General features: G+C 47.7%; 1 protein-coding gene across 1 annotated transcript in view; it reads right to left on the bottom strand.

The window, feature by feature from the left end:
- The window catches only part of BACE2 (beta-secretase 2), a 113410-nt gene extending 110180 nt beyond the window's left edge, over window positions 1-3230 (bottom strand). Inside the window, exon 1 of the mRNA XM_043474458.1 lies at window positions 2520-3230. Coding sequence (XP_043330393.1) covers window positions 2520-2819 — 300 coding nt within the window. The 5' untranslated portion in view covers window positions 2820-3230. The remainder of the gene's footprint in view (window positions 1-2519) is intronic.
- Between the last annotated feature and the right edge of the window lie 13834 nt (window positions 3231-17064).

Raw genomic sequence — 17064 nt, 5'->3', positions numbered from 1 at the left:
AATCCATTTTTCTCTCCACCTAAGCAAGTTTTATTTTAGGCTTCAGAAAATCAGCAGAGCACATATGCGGGACTCTTGGCAATTAACAGAGCAGGAAAACTTCCATTAAGTTCAGAAGTCACCCGGCAGCTGCCCCCTCTTGCCTGTTACAGACCCCCAGTTAGTGGTCTGAGATGTTTCAGGAGGAGGCAGGCAGAGAATGAATTCTGATTTACTTGTCATTAACACCTAAGAGTTTACAGTAGGCATTTGGAATGAGCACACATGAATTCTGCTATAAAGCAGCTTATTACTAAATCAGGCCAAGGAGAAGGCACAATATATTTCATTTCCCGTCAAACATAAAAATTAAACCTGGATTGTTAAAAAGAGCCTTCCCTGGAAACATGAGAATGTATAAATGAGAAGTAACCTTGAATGAACTACTTCCTTGGCCTCAGTAAAGACAGCAGCCTAAGATACTCAATGCCTTCTTCTTAATTCAATAAACTTTGTCATTTTAGACTAAAGGTGATTAGACTAATTAATAAAGACAAACTATTATTTGAGAGTCCCTTGGACAGCAAGAAGATCCAACCAGTCCATCCTAAAGGATATCAGTCCTGAATATTCATTGGAAGGACTGATGCTGAAGCTGAAACTCCAATACTTTGGCCTCCTGATGGGAAGAACTGACTCATTGGAAAAGACCCTGATGCTGGGAAAGATTGAAGGCGGGAGAAGGAGAAACAGAGGTTGAGATGGTTGGATGGCATCACCGACTCAATGGACATGAGTCTGAGTAAACTCCGGGAGTTGGTGATGGACAGGGAGGCCTGGCGTGCTGCTGTCCACCAGGTCATAAAGAGTCGGACACGACTGAGTGACTGAACTGAAGTGAACTTTGGGTGTCAGGACCCACACTATCCAGATTAATTTTTGTTGTTGAGTCGCTCAGTTCTGTCCAAGGGATTTCCCAGGCAAGAATACTGGAGTAGGTTGCTATAGTCGAGAAAATTCTCTTCCACTCAAAACATCAAGACACACATTCCCAGGTGGTAATGATTATTTGTTCCAAAAGATTATCCTTGGGCCACAAGAGAGGTTCACCCTCAATATCTCAGCGAAATCTCATGAGAAATGAAATGTACCAGACTCTCACTGCCAGCGCGTGCTCTCACGTGGTGGCCTTCACCATCATCAACCTCTCCTGGCCAAGTTAAGCTTTGTCAGCTGACTCCCTCCCTCTAGACCTCTCACTGCCCCCCAACCACCCTCCACCGGAGATGCCAAAAACAGCCCTTAGATGAAAGGCAACCAGAATCAAAGTTTTGAGCCGCAATACATTTTTGAAGGCTTTTCTCTTTTCAACTAATTAAACAAGTATAGAAGTTATTCAGTGGGGTTTCTTTTTTTAAAGAGATTAGCATGGCATGTCTTTGCTCTTAAGAAAGTCTTGAATAATTTAATTAGAATTACACCGAAGTCATGAGTATGTGCTATTTATGGAGGAATCACAGCTGAATTAAAAACCAAATGACAATGTTAAAAATAAAAATAAAGTATCTTCAGACAGCATATTCGATCAATAAGAAAAACTTGACTCGAAATCACAGATTGAGTAGTTTGGAAGGAGGAGGGGAGCCAAATCTACTCCTAGGATTTGGTTTTTCTTAAAATGACTGGGCTTGGGCAGATGGGTTTCTTGCTACAAAAAAGTGGTAATAACTGAAAATCAGGATAAGATCGCTGTTTGATTTTAATTTGTCATTGGGAGACCACTTGGTCTCTGGGAGCCTGACTCAGCCCATGTGTTTTTTCCCAGTCCCTTTACTGCATTTAGCACGTTCCATACACGTGCATAGACTCTTCCATCGGTGCCGAGGTCCCGGGCAGCCTGGAGCCGCTGGGCAGCTCGGAGGAAACTGACAAGCCAACTCGGAGAGAGCAAAGTGGCGCCGTGGAAGCACGGCTCCTTCCACCGGCAGCCAGCAAGCCAGCCTGCTAAGACAGCGTTGCTTTGAGCTGAGATAAAGCCAGAATCCCTTGTAAGGGGTACTGCGCCGTTGGAGGCCGGCCACGAGCCTCCTGAGCGATGAGACAGCACCGGGGTTGGGGTGGGAATATTAGCGCAAAGTGATTTCCCCCGGATCAGCAGCATCGCTCCCTGGGCCCACCGAACAGTCTCTTCGCTGAAAAGAGGTGTCGCTCGCCAGGGGCAATGCCGTTAGAGGCAAGTTACAGGTCTCTCGCCTCGCAGGCACATGGTGATGAAGAGCTAACAAGTTCGGAAGCACGCACCCCGGCTGTGCCGGGGGCTGGGCAGCTCCGCATCCCGACCTGGGAGTGCGCGCGCCCCGACTCCCGACCTGGAGCCCTGCTGGGTCCCCACGATCTTCTCTCCGGGGACAGCTGCTTCTGCTTTGTGGGAGACGCTAAGCTGCGAGGGAGGCACAGCTGGGCGCCCCCAAGAGTCCCCGAGAAGCCCCCGGCTGCAGGGCGCCCGGTCCAAGTGGGCTGGCGGGCGCGCACCGACCTACCTTCTGCGGGGGGGTCCCGATCTGCATCTCCAGGTAGTAGCCGCGGCCGGAGTCCCCCTGCAGGTTATCCACCATGGCCAAGAAGTTGGCCGCACTCCCAGCGGGTTCCAGGGCGAGCGCCAGGCCGTCCGCGCGGGGCTCAGCGGGGGGTCCGGGCCCCGGGGTAGGCACAGCCCCCCGGCTGGTGGTCGAGGCCACCCGGAGAGGCAGTGTGAAGGGCGCGGAGGCCAGAGCCGGGGCCGCTCGCAGGAGCCACTGAGCCAGCAGCGGCAGCAGCAGCGCCCGGGCCAGCGCGCCCATGCCCGCGGCGGGGCTCGGGGGGCGCGCTGGGCCGGGCCCGTCCCGTCCGGCGACAGCGGCTCAGCGACTCGGCGGCGCGCCGGGCTGCGGGGCAGGGCTGGGCGCGCAGCGGAGCCGGCGGCGGCGGACCGGAGGAGGAGGACCGGGAAGGAGGCGCGGCCGGAGCGGGAGGAGGAGGCGCCGGAGCCGCCCCAGCCCGCGCCAAGTTCTGCAAGTTGGTCGCCGCTGCCCCCTCTGGCGGGCGGCGGCTGCCCCGCAAGGGCTGGGCCCCTCCCCGCCCCGGCCAAGGTCAAAGCGAGGCGCGGGGTGCTCCCGGGTCCCCTCAGGCTGGCCCCGTTCACCCTCGCTCTTCTCGGGCGGCGCCTCTTTCCCGGGAAACTCGAGTCCCCAATTTCCTCGGAATGCGCCCCGCTGCCGCGGCCAACGGATGTGACGAGGCTCATCTGATACCAGAGGGGAAAGTTTCGGGAACCCTTAAAGGGGCAGCGAGGGCCTGAACGGGCTCCCTGGCCCCGCGCACCAGGTGCCCCGCAGGTGTTCCCCGGCCCCGCAGTGGCGGGGCTGCCAGGGGTGACGTGGGGGTCAGAGGGAAGTGCAGGGAATCGTAAAAACGCAGCGAGCATCTCAAGGAGTGTAAGAGTCTGCGCCTCCCCTCGCCAAGTCCGTCCCTGCAGCTTTTCAGCCTTCCCGGAGTCCGGCTGCTTCTCGGGGCATTTTTCCGTGCACTGCGCACCCCCACCCCCCACCCGCGTTCCGCATCCCCACTTCTGGGGCCCCTGAATGATTTTGAGGAGATCTGATTGGAGGCTGGGAGAGGTGAGGATTGGGAGAGCCGGGCGAGGAGGCGAGAGCTTTGGAGACTTCCCTCTAAAAATCCTGGGGGAGGTGGGGGGTTCTTGCTGCTCTAGCTGCGCCGGCCTCGGTTCTCCCTCTGCGCCCAGCGTTTCGGCTGGGAGGTGGCCTCCGCAGCTGGCTTTGAGCCTGGGCTTCTCTGCCCCCTGCTCGACCGTAATGCAGATGAGATGCTGCTAGCAGCTGCACTTCACCTGCCCCAGGACTCCCTCACTCCACCGGGCAAGTTGCAGTCATCATCCAAAATCAGGGCCATTGAATTTACAGCTCTGCCTCCATCCCTCCCGTTCCCGCTTCCCCCAAGCTCTCCGCAGATAATCTAATTAATACTTGTTTAGCCACAGACACCAAGGCGGACCCAGAAATGCATTCAGTAATGCAAGCCATCAGAGTGATTTTATTTTAGATATTAAACGCAGGGGGGACAATTACACGAGCTGAAGTCCATCGATTTCTACTGAAACGGGGAGTAGACAATGCTTTCTACCTCCTCCAGCTGAATTATGTTAGCTGTTTTTTAAAAAACCAAACAAGCCCATCTTCAAACAGTGGGGAGGTTGGAGGAATCTTCCCTCCTCCCTGCAATTTCCAGTTACTGCTACTCAAGATTTGATTCTTATTCCTATCTTCTCAATTTTAGAATCATGTCTAGCTCTGCAAGGGACCTTCATGTCAGAGATCTTCAGTTGTATTGATTTTCAGATGACTTTAACTATAAATCATACTTTTCCCAAACTATATCTCAACTTTAACAAATCCCTGGCCACACAAAGAAAGGCCTGGTTGGGTCCTGGGATATAACCTAAGTTGATATTCCCCATAAATCTGCATAGTGATTCCAGAGCTATTATATTCATATATTCACATTTCAAATTCAAGGTTGGAGAAGTGTAATTTTTTTTAAATGATTATTTATACTCCTCAGTGTCCAGTCTTGAGGGGTTCAAACAGACATCAAGACAGCTCTCCAAAGACTGCAACCTTGTAAAAAACCCATGAAATTTATTAAGGACATTGACACACGGGCTACGTGACAAAGAAGTTCAACATAAGAGACATTTGCTCTAATAATTAAACAGCCCAGGAGAAGTTTTTAAAAACCGAGTCTAATTAAGGTTTGTCCTTCAGGAAACTCCTCACTCCATCTAATATGAGTATTCATGAGCTTTTCATTTTAAGAGAGCTTGTTTAGGTTTGTGGGTAAACAGATGCAGTAAAATATAGTTACAGAGGACCTCAGGCAGTTTTAATGGAGGGCAGAGCTGCCACATCAGAAAATAATGCAGACAGAAGTGACAGCATCTGATGACTGTCCCATTGGTGGCATCTGTTTTTATGGTCTTAGAATTCTTGATCCCTGCTCAGAAATATGGTGCTGGCTGGATTTGGGAAACAATCATTTCACCTTCCAGGTGTTTTTAACTGAAATCATATGTGGTAGTCCTCCCAAAGGGTGGCTTTGGGTTTCTTTTACAGCATTCTTAAAGGGCTTCAAGAAGTATCAATCTCAGATATGCAGATGACACCACCCTTATGGCAGAAAGTGAAGAGGAACTAAAGAACCTCTTGATGAAGGTGAAAGAGGAGAGTGAAAAAGTTGGCTTAAAACTCAACATTCAAAAAACTAAGGTCATGGCATTTGGTTCCATCACTTCATGGCAAATAGGTGGGGAAACAATGGAAACAGTGACAGACTTTATTTTCTTGGGCTCCAAAATCACTGCAGATGGTGACTTCAGCCATGAAGTTAAAAGACGCTTGCTCTTTAGAAGAAAAGCTATGATCAACCTAGACAGCATATTAAAAAGCAGAGACATTACTTTGCCAACAAAGGTCCATCTAGTCAAAGCTATAGTTTTTCCAGTAATCATATATGAATGTGAGAGTTTAACCATAAAGAAAGCTGAGCACTGAAGAATTGATGCTTTTGAACTGTGGTATTGGAGAAGACTCCTGACAGTCCCCTGGACTGCAAGGAGATCAAACCAATTAATCCTAAAGGAAATCAGTCCTGAATATTCATTGGAAGGACTGATGGTGAAGCTGAAACTCCAATACTTTGGCCACCTGATGAGAAGAACTGACTCATTGGAAAAGACCCTGATGCTGGGAAAGATTGAAGGCAGGAGAAGAAGGGGATGACAGAGGATGAGATGGTTGGATGGCATCACTGTCTTGATGGACATGAGTTTGGGCATGCTCTGGGAGTTGGTGATGGATAGGGAAACCTGGCATGCTGCAGTCCACGGGGTCTCAAAGAGTCGGACACAACTAAGCGACTAAACTGACTGACTGAGTGAAGGGCTTCTCCAAGGAAGAAGCCACTTCTCCAATGTGGGTGAACAATGCAATGGGGAGGGAGGAGATGACCCCTCACTCCTTGAGGACAGTCCCACATCCTCTTCAGACTGGCCTGTGTTCTCTTACTACATCCATAGCTCCCCCCTCTCCTCTCCCACTCCTTGTCACCCTTCTTCTCCCCTCTCCCCTTCTCCCACTCCTTCCTCCAGCCTGAACACCTCCACTCTTGGCCACACTCTTTCTTGGCCCACTCAGGAGCAGTGAGATGGTCCTTCCCTCCTTGCAAAGAGCAAATACCGTCATCATGCCCCTGGACAGCAGGAGGTGAGATAGGGTCTCACCTCCCAGCCCACATTGTTCACCAGGGATTCCTTCCATGAATACAAGGTGTTTGGCCAGAAAGGTTGTCATTGACATGTGTGTTGATGTTCCTTGGCTTGTTCACTGGCTCTGAGTTCCTTTGACACCAGCAGTTCTCAGAATTTTTCGTTTAAGGTCCGTCTTAAAAATTGATGACCCCAAAGAGCTTTTATTTATGTGGGTTTTATCTATCAACAGTCAGCAAATTAGGAACTAGAAGTGAGAAATTTTAACAGTATGCAGTAATTCATGTAAAATAGCCATAACAAACCCACCACACAGCAACATCAATAATGTTTTAATAAAAACTAACTTTACTTTTCAAAAGATGAGAAGAATCACATTATTTCTGCACTTTTGCAAATCTCTCTGTGGCTTAATAGAAGACAGCTGGATTGTGATATCTGTATCTATATTCAGTCTATCAGGAAGTTGCTGGAAAATTCTGTCCAACAGGCAGGAGAGAATGAGTGTGAACAAGGCAAATGACATTTTTGTATTATAAAAAATGTTTGGAGCTAAAGGACCTCCTGAAAGGGTCAGTCTACACTTTGAGAACTGCTGCTTTGCACTATCTTTTTGGTTTTTATGTTTGCATCTTAAATCATTTTCAACATAAAAAGAGTCCTTTGTACCAGGCACTGTGTCAACAACAGAGAGGAAAAGGCGAAACAACAGCTGGTCCTTAAGTTTGCAGACTAGACCCAGGAGCCAGTCCCAATATCCTAGTGATGTCTGGCCTCCCCAGACTTAGCAGGAGGGGATCCCGGCCACTGTAGCCAGAAGAAGCTGGTCCATTGATCTCTTCATTCTCCTGCAGCTTCATTTCCCACCTGTCTCCAGGTGCCTTCTAGGCAACATCTGAACATTTAGGTTAAAGGCTTCTCTTCTCTCTTTTTTAAACCTGCCCTGATCCTGCCCCTCTGCGGCTGCTGCTGCTAAGTCACTTCAGTCGTGTCTGACTCTGTGCGACCCCATGGATGGCAGTCCAGCAGGCTCCCCTGTCCCTGGGATTCTCCCGGCAAGAAATCTGGAGTGGGTTGCCATTTCCTTCTCCAGTGCATGAAAGTGAAAGTGAAGTCGTTCAGTCATGTCCGATTCTTCGTGACCCCATGGACTGCAGCCTACCAGGCTCCTCCATCCACGGGATTTTCCAGGCAAGAGTACTGGAGTGGGTTGCCATTGCCTTCTCCACCCCTCTGCAGTTACTGCTCCTAATCCCCTGCCCCCTGAATATGCTGCCTGCACTCCCATCCCAACTTCCACCCTGTCCTTCACTCCTCACTTACAAGTCCCCATCCATACATGGACAGACTGTGCCCTGGTGGACAGTCTCCAGCCTCATCCTACCCACCCCCTGGGCAGCATTCCACACTGGGCTCTCCATCCACGTCTCCATCAAGCCCAGCTCTTCACTAGAATCACCCAGGGATCCTGCAGGTGACTCTTCCCTAGAGGTTCCCATTCAGTTGGTTTGGGGCACGGCTCCTGAATTGCTAGTTTTCAAAGCTTCCAAGTGAATCTGGAATTTGAATCTGGAACTTTAACAAATCAGATTGAAGAGGCTCAGTGCCCCCATTGTCCTGAATTGATTTGGAAATGTCAGTATGCACCCAGAGGTCTTTCATATTTAAGAAAACAATTTCTTGCTGTGTTGAGTGAAAAGACCTAGAAAAAAGTGAGCATCCCTAGTGCCTGAATTAAGGTTTCTAAATATTATTTCCCTCTGCTCCAGGCCTCTTTGGAGAAGGCTGATTTCAGGCCTGGAGCAGAAACCCAATAAAATGACCCTGGGATATCTCATCATACTGAGAGTGAGGATGTTTATCAAAGGTTCCTGAGGTCCTGTCAAGAGCCAGGGAAGAGCTGCAACCATTTAAACATCATTAGAAGTAGTAATTTCAATGCCTCGGAACATTTCAATTATGTTGAAACCTATTCGTTCATGATGTTCTTTTACAAACTACATCGATTATCTTGGAAGAATGCTAAGGAACCCAACTAATTATTTTTAAAAACTGGCAGAGAAAGGAGAAGAATCAAGGATTCGTTATCTTCACTTTCTTGTACAAACCATGCCTTAGTAGAACCGAATAGCTGATGAAGGGGAATTTCTCTTTATAGAAGTATTACAGCTAATAAATGAAGGATGATGGAATTAGACTTGCCATTTTGTAGCCCCTAATGATTTTTAAAAATATCTTATTTATTTTTGTATTTGGTTGGTCAGGTCTTCGTTGTATCATGAGGGATCTTTCCTTGCAATGTGAGGGCTCTCTAGTTGTGGTGTTCGGGCTCCAGAGTGCTCTGGCTCAGTAGTTGTGGCTCACAGGCTTAGTTACTCCCATAGCACGTGGGAGCTTGGTTCCCTGACTAGGGAGTGAGCCTGTGTCCCCTGCATTGCAAGGCAGATTCTTAACCACTGGACCATCAGGGAAGTCCCAGCCCCTAATGAAATAATGGATCTAGGCATTGAACATACAGAGCTGATGACACCACACAGCATCCTCTGACTCCTGATGGAAGGCCACAGTGCTACCTGTGCCATGTTCTTGCCAAAAAATCAAACCTGAATCTGATCAAGTCTCTAAACCATAGGTTGGCCAACCACATCCTGGGGGGCCGGATCTGGCCTGCTGCCTGTTTTGATGAATAAAACTTTGTTGAAACACAGCCACACCTATTTACTGAAGTAGTTGCAACAGAGACCATATGGTTCTTAAAGCCTGAAATATTTACTGTCTAACCTTTATATATGGAGAAAGAAATGGCAACCCACTCCAGTATTCTTGCCTGGAGAATCCCAGGGACGGGGGAGCATGGTGGGCTGCCGTCTATGGGGTCACATAGAGTCGGACACGACTGAAGTGACTTAGCAGCAGCAACCTTTATAGGGGGCTTCCCTGGTGGCTCAGTGGGTAAAGTATCTGCCTGCAGTGCAGGAGACATGGGTTCTATCCCTGGCTTGGGAAGATCCCCTGGGGAAGGAAATGACAACCCACTCCAGTATTCTTGCCTGGGAAATCCCATGGACAGAGGAGCCTGGTGAGCTACAGTCCATGGGGTCACAAGAATTGGAAACGACTTAGCAACTAAACCACCACCAGCCCTTTAAAGACAAAGTCTGCAAACCCTGCTCCAGATCACAAGAGTGCCTAGACCCTTATCAACAAATTACAATTTAGGGACATTATTTGGGTCCTGATATGAACACATTGAAAAAGTTACTTATGAAACAAATTAGGGAAATTTGAACACTAGTTGGAGGATGTTGTGAAATTATTGTTAACATTTTAGATGTAATAATAGCATCAAGTGTATATGTGTCTGTGTGTGTGTAAGAGTTCTCATCTAGTGAGGGCTTATTCTGTAGTGTTTACAAATGAAATGAGAATTGTTTAAAAATAATACGGGTTGGTGGGGAATGTGCCAGGCAGTGTTCTCAGTGAAATAGATGATCCTAGTAATAACCCTGTCAGCAGGCACCATTAGCATTCCCATTTTATAGATGAGAACCAAGGCATAGATTTGAAATCTGAGTCCCGATTTCAGATCCTGGGGTCTTCATCACAGGGCTTGGGTCTCCTCTTTAATGTGGATTTTCTGCAGATCACAGGATGGTTGAACTGAGGGGGACCTCCAGAGGGGCACCAGCAGGGAGAGCCTGCCAACAGTGGCCACATCTCCCCGTCAGTCACTTAACAGGCATATGTTGAGTATACCTCTGTCAGTGCCATGTTACAGCCAGAGCTAGGTGGGCCTATAAGACCAGACAGCCCCTCCCATCAGAGGCCACGGCAGGAGACAGACCTTAAATACACCTCCTTTTTGGAGACACCGCTGCAGCTTCTGGATGGAGGAGAGTTTGAGGCAGTGAGTCTGGAGACAGGGAGAACAATCTGGAGGTCACCAACTCACTCCATGAGGATGGAGACGCTGGTCATGGAGAGGGAGAGGTAGCGTCTAGTGTTGAGAAGTGAAATCTGCACAGCCTTGGGAAGGAGGATGACAGGTCTTGTGTTAGGACACTAACTGTACAGGCATCGTCATGATCATTCCTCCTCTCTGCCCGTGGCTGGTGCTCCTCAGCTTTCAGAGCAGAGACACAAACCCATCTCACCTTAATCCTCAAATGGTGGGAGCTGGGGGTGGCGCATGTCCCCGTGTATGAGAGGACATTGAGAGATGGGAACACTGAGCTCCCATCACATTCTGGACGCTCTTTCCTCTGATTCACACACTCTGACTATGGTCCGAGGTGGGCATCCCATACCCAGGCCATGGAGGAGGGCACTGAGGCAGAGTTCAAGGTCAGCCTGAGATCACAGTGAGTAAATGGCCAACCCATTTGAACCTGGTCCATCAACTGCCTAAGACTATGTCTTTTTTTCCTAAATCATGTTCCTTTTTTCTTTTTTTTATTTTATTGAAGAATAGTTGATTTATAATGTTGTGTTAATTTCCACTGTACAGCAAAGTGATTCAGTTATCATGGTTTAGTCACTAAGTCATGTCTGACTCTTTGCAACCCCATGGACAGAGGAGCCTGCCAGGCTCCTCTGTCCATGGGGTTTTCCAGACACAGATACTAGAATGGGTTGCCATTTCCTTCTCCAGGGAATCTTCACCACCGAGGGATCAAGCCTGGATCTCCTGCATTGCAGGCAGATTATTTACCAACTGAGCCACCAGGGAAGCCTGATTCAGTTATACATGCATATATTCTTTTCCATTATAGTTTATCACTGATATTGAATTTAGTCCCCTGTGCTATACAGTAGCACTTTGTTATTTATCCATGCTATAATAGTTTGCATCTGCTAATTCCAGACTCCCAATCCTTGCCCCTCAACCCTCTTCCCCCTTGCCAACCACAAATCTGGTCTCTCTGTCTGTGAGTCTGTTTTGTAGATGTGTTTATTCATGCGGTATTTTAGATTCTACATATAAGTCATATCATATGGTATTTGTCTTTCTCTGTCTGACTTACTTCCATTCGTTTGAAAACCTCTAGGTCTGTCCATGCTGCTGTAAATGGCATTATTTCATACACTGTCTTCTTAAAATGACTAATCAGGCACATTCTGGGAGAGAGGGACGTGAGGACTCACTTCCATTACCTCACACCAATCTCGCTTTAGGCCTTTAAAATAGGTCTCCCTTTATAAAAACCCATGCATACCTTTAGGAATACATTGCTTGGATAAATAAGGCTCATCAGTACTGTATTACATCAGTTGGGTTCCACCTAGAGAGATAGTCTGTCAAACTCACAGAGGTTTACAAATGTTTGTCCACTGCCAGCCCTGCCCTTTGAATGAGTGCAGAGGTAACAGCCAAAGGAAGCACAAAGGCTCTGAGCCCAGAGACCTGGGACCAACTTCTGCCAAGGACCATTAGAACATCCCCAGGCAACTGTCTTCCACTCTCTGAGTCTTAGTTTCTAAGGAAACACCCTCCTCCAGGGGCAGTTTTCCTACAGTCAGGATGATTGGCACCCCCTGAGGTCATGTATCAGAATGGTTTTGCTGGCTTTAGTAGGCACCCTCAATTCTGTTCGTTCACATTCTAACTGCTCCAAAGCCAGGACTCAGATGTTAGTCACCTGAGAAGGCGTACATTTGGTTGTGATTCCTGCGGGATGAATCACAAGCTAGAATCAAGATTGCTGGGAGAAATATCAACAACCCCAGATATGCTGATGATACAATTCTTAACAGTGGAAAGTTAAGAGGAACTAAGGAGACTCTTGATGAGGATGAAAGAGTAGAGTGAAAAAGCTAGCTTAAAACTCATTAGAAAAACAAAGATCATGGCATCCAGCCCCATCATTTCATGGCAAATAGATGGGGGAGAAAGTGGAAACAGTGGCAGATTTTATGTTATGTTGGACTCCAAAATCACTGGGGACAGTGACTACAGCCATGAAATTAAAAAACACTTGCTCCTTGGGAGAAAAAATATGACAAACCTAGACAGCATGTTAAAAAGCAGAGACATCACCATTGCTGACAAAGCTGCATATAATCAAAGCTATGGTTTTTCCAGTTTTCATATATGGATGTGAGACTTGGCAGAGTGCCAAAGAATTGATGCTTTTGAACTGTGGTGCTGGAGAAGACTCTTAAAGAGTGCCTTGGACAGCAAGGAGATCAAGCCAGTTAATCCTAAAAAAAAAAAATCAACCATGAATATTCATCGGAAGGACTGATGCTGAAGCTGAAGGTCCAATATTTTGGCCACCTGTTACGAAGAGCCAACTCATTGAGAAGAACCCTGATGCTGGGAAAGATTAAAGGCAAAAGGAGAAGGGGATGACAGAGGATGAGATGGTTAGATAGCATCACTAATTCAATGGACATGAATTTGACTAAACTCCAGGAGATAGTAAAGGGCAGGGAAGCCTGGCTTGCTGCCGTTCACAGGGTCCCAAAGAGAAGGACATGACTGAGCAACTGAATAACGAAAACCCACATCATGAGTGGTCACCATTGTCCTTGCCATTTCAGTTGCCAAATTACTTAAGGATCATTTGAGAAAGGTGTATGAGTCTTGAGATGGTCCAAAACTTTCTGTTGATATTCAGATAATATCCAGAAAGCCCAGCAAAAATGCTTGTAGAAAGGTGTCAGGGGCTGGGGGATTGGATACCACAGTAGGAAACCACTGTGGTGGCAGGATAAGGGAAATGCTCTGAAAATGCCCACGTCCTTGTCCCCAGAACTTGTGAATAAGTTACCTTATATGGCAGAAGGAATTTTGCAGGTGGGATTAAATTATGTCCCTTGGGCTTGGGGGAGCAGTTTGGATTAGCCAGCGGGGCCTGTCTAATCACTGCATCCTTAAAATCAGAGAGCCTTTCCCAACTGTGGTCAGAGGTAGCAGTGATTACAGAAGAACTGTTGGAAAGGTGCAATGTTGCCAGTTTGGGGATGGGGGTGGGGGAACAAGCCAAGGAATGCAGGTGACCTGAGCAGCTTGTAAAGACAAGGAAGCAGACTCTCCCCTGTAGGTCCTGAGAGGGAGAACAGGCTGCTGGCACCTTGATTTTAGCCCACTGAGACCCGAGTCAGACTCTGACCTTCAGAGGTGTAAGATAATAAAATTCACCCTGTTTTTATTGAATTTGTTACAATATTGCTTCTGCTGCTTTTTCTTACATTTTGGCTTTTGTGGCCTGGAGTCATGTGGGATCTTAGTTCCTGGATCAGGGACTGGGGCCATATTCCCTGCAGTGGAAGGCAGTCTTAACCACTGGGGTGCCAGGGAAGTCCCATATTCATGCTATTTTAAGCCACCAAGTCTGTGATTGTTTGTTTTAGCAGTGACAGGAAACTGATACACCACTCTTAGGAAACTCTATCGCCTCATACCCTAAAGGCACAGAGAATGATACTGTAGGAAAAGCATAGACATTGATGACTGTGAGTCCAAAAAGGACTCAAGAGTTGGTTGGAATGAAAAATTTTAAGCATAACTTACCAGCTTATTTCACCTATATTTTATGTTTATACAAGAAAACCTAGATTGGGCCAAAAACTTCTTTTATAGGCATGAAACTCAAAACCTAAATGATAAGAAAGTATCAAATCATGGCTTCACTAGCATTTTTTTCTGAGTCTCATGAAATAGTGGCTTTTTGGCCACTGAATTGTTCACTTTATTTTTATTGGAATATAATTGCTTTTTGTGTTAGTTTCTGCTGTACAACAAAGTGAATCTGTTATATGTTTACACACACATAGATATATACATATGTGTGTGTGTGTGTGTGTGTGTGTGTGTGTGTGTATCCCTGGAAAAGGAAATGGCAACCCACTCCAGTATTCTTGCCTTGAAAATTCCATGGACAGAGGGGCCTGTTGGGCTACTGTCCATGGGGTTGCAAAGAGTTGGCCACGACTGAGTGACTGAGCACATACCTGTACATATACCCCCTCCCTCTTGTACTTCCCTCCCCCCATCCCCCCATCCCACACATCTAAGTCATCACAGTGCACTGAGCTCCCTCTGCTATTTATCAGTTTCCTGCTAGTTATTGATTTTACACATGGTAGAGTATGTGTACATGTCAAACCTAAACTTTCAATTCATCCCCCGCCATCCGCCCATATCCACATGTCCATTCTCTACATCTGCATCTCTTTTCCTGCCATGGAACCAGCTTCATCTGCCCTAATGGTCAGAATGAGTGTGTGCTTACTCAGTCTCTTCAGTCTTGCCTGACTCTTTGCAACCTGATGGACGGTAGCCCGCCAGGCTCCTTCGTCCATGGGGTTCTGCAGACAAGACAGTATGGCCATCATCATAAAAATCTACAAATGATAAATGCTGCAGACGGTGTGGAGAAAAGGGAACCCTCCTACACTGTTGGTGGGAATGAAAATGGACATAACCACTATGGAGGAATGTATGGAAGTTCCTTAAAAAACAAAATAGAACTACCATATGATCCAGCAATCCCATACCTGGGCATGTACCCTGAGAAAACTACAATTCAAAATGACACATGTACTCCAGTGTTTCTGGAGTACTATTTACAATAGAACTATTTACAGCACTATTGCAGCACTATTTACAATAGCCACAATATGGAAAGATGATTGTCCATTGACAGATGAATGGACAAAGAAAATATTGTGTATATAAACAATGGAATAGTGGTTCTTTCCACTGAGGTGTGTATCTTACTATGACTAGAGTTGTTGAAACTAACACTTGAAGAAGTTCTCACTACACAGTAGTCACTCAAGAAATGTTCCTTTACCTTCCCTGAAAATGTTGTCTTGGATTTTAAGGCTCTGCTCCTTTGGCTGGGTGTATCTGGGATTTGGTGGTGGTGGGGGGGCGGGCGGCTCTCATCTACATTATCATCCATCCTGATACTGGGCTCCAGGGCATGATCGAGATGCCCTCTCTCCATCTCTGTCACTGTCTTTCCAGTTGCACTAGACATGGGTTCCATTTCTCATCCCTGGGACCGGGACCCATGTGGTTTTGATGGCCAGGTGAGAGTGGAATCTTCCCCACATTCGGCATCCTGGAGCTCACAGCTCCCACAGGTTCGGAGACTTTCATGTGATCATAATGAATTAAGATTCATGCCAATGCAAGCTAAGTACTTGAGTGGTGAGATCAGAAGAGGGTTGCCGGCCACAGACCGACTCAGACGTCTTGTTTTATGTGTCATCTTTATTTCAGTCACCCTCTGAAAGTCGTAATCACATCTCTTTCCTGGTGGAAGGCTGGAGGAAGACAAATTCAAGCGAGTGCCGGTGAAAGCATTTGTTCTGACAGGGGCCTTTTACAGAATGGGACTGTCTTCTGTGTGGATTTATGAGTTTGTGGGAGGAAAAAAGTAACAGCATGAAGAAGGAAGGGAGTGAAGGATTAAAATAAGGAAGAAAGGACAGGAGAAATTGCAGGTCAGCCTGTTGTGGGGGTGGGGAACGGCTGGGACTCACCATCATCCACCCCACCCCCTCCCAGGAGATGCCAGAGCCCACTGGAGTCTCAGAGCCCCAGGCTGGTCCAGTTTAAATCAGCTCAGCTTCATCCCACACTGGAGAAGGAAGCAATGCAGGTCCCAGAAACCACCTTCTCCTTTAAGCTCAGGGCACAGAATCCCTTCCCCAGGGCCCTCCCTCCAAGCTCAGAGTGCAGCCGTCCACGTGAGACATCATGGTAGGGCTGGTGAAGGCAAAGGGCCCCAAGGGGCCAGTAATCAGACTGGCGCTTTGTCTCCAAAAAGCAGCTCACCCTGGCACTGCTCCTCACAATGCCCCCATGGGTGGCCTGCTGGGTGACGTGGGACATCTGGTCTGGCAAGGTCCTTGGCAGACAGCAGGGACCAGGGAGCAGTGCTTCATTTCCCTGTAAGGGCCTTAGTCAAAGGTGGGAGCAGGGCTCCGGGCAGCAGTGGAATGCCCACGCATGCCCCGCCCTCTGGTCCCTTGTCTTAACATTTGCTTGCTACTTGCTAAGTCGCTTCAGCCATGGCCGACTCTGTGTGACCACTGTGGATTGTAGCCCACCAGGCTCCTCTGTCCATGGGATTCTCCAGGCAAGGATAGTGCAGTGGATGGCCATTTCCTCCTCCAGGAGATCTGACCCAGGGATCAAACCTGCGTCTCTTCCATGGGGTCTTCTGCATTGGCAGGCAGGTTCTTTACCACTAGTGCCACCTGTCTTGACACTGCAGAGACACAAATAAGATTCCACCAGCAGAGAGAGGCTGAAGGGTAGGTGGGCAAACCAGGAGCAGTTACAGGATAACTCATTTAAAATCTCAGAAACCCCGCCAGAGCATCAGACATAGAGTGACTATCCACCTGTGGCCTGCAGACTAAGGACCACCAGGTAATCCCACTCTCCACCGCTGGATCAAAATGGCGCCAACCCCTTCATCCTGGTTTTTAGCTCTGGCCACTTGCCCCCTCCTGCCTCTGCACTATCCCCAAAAGGAAACATGTCAGCGGACCCCTGGCTTCTATCCCATTCTCTCTTCTTTCCAAAGACTCCCACTAAACTGGCTCCAGAATGAACCTGCACTAGCTACCAAGAAATGCCAGTCTTAGCTTTGCTCCCCCAAATATGTGCCGACGAGATGCTCCCAGACACACGAGGGGATCAGCAGCTGAAGGGGCGCCACAAAGAACTTAACATAGAATTCTAAGACATTTTTTCCTCAGGGAAATTTCAGAAGCTATTCTAAGAAAGAAATAAGAGTTCT

The sequence above is a fragment of the Cervus canadensis genome, chromosome 7, assembly GCF_019320065.1.
Source record: "Cervus canadensis isolate Bull #8, Minnesota chromosome 7, ASM1932006v1, whole genome shotgun sequence".
In the NCBI taxonomy this organism is placed as follows: domain Eukaryota; kingdom Metazoa; phylum Chordata; class Mammalia; order Artiodactyla; family Cervidae; genus Cervus; species Cervus canadensis.
The sequence above is the reverse complement of the archived record's forward strand: the minus strand, read 5'-3'. Positions and strand labels throughout refer to the sequence as shown.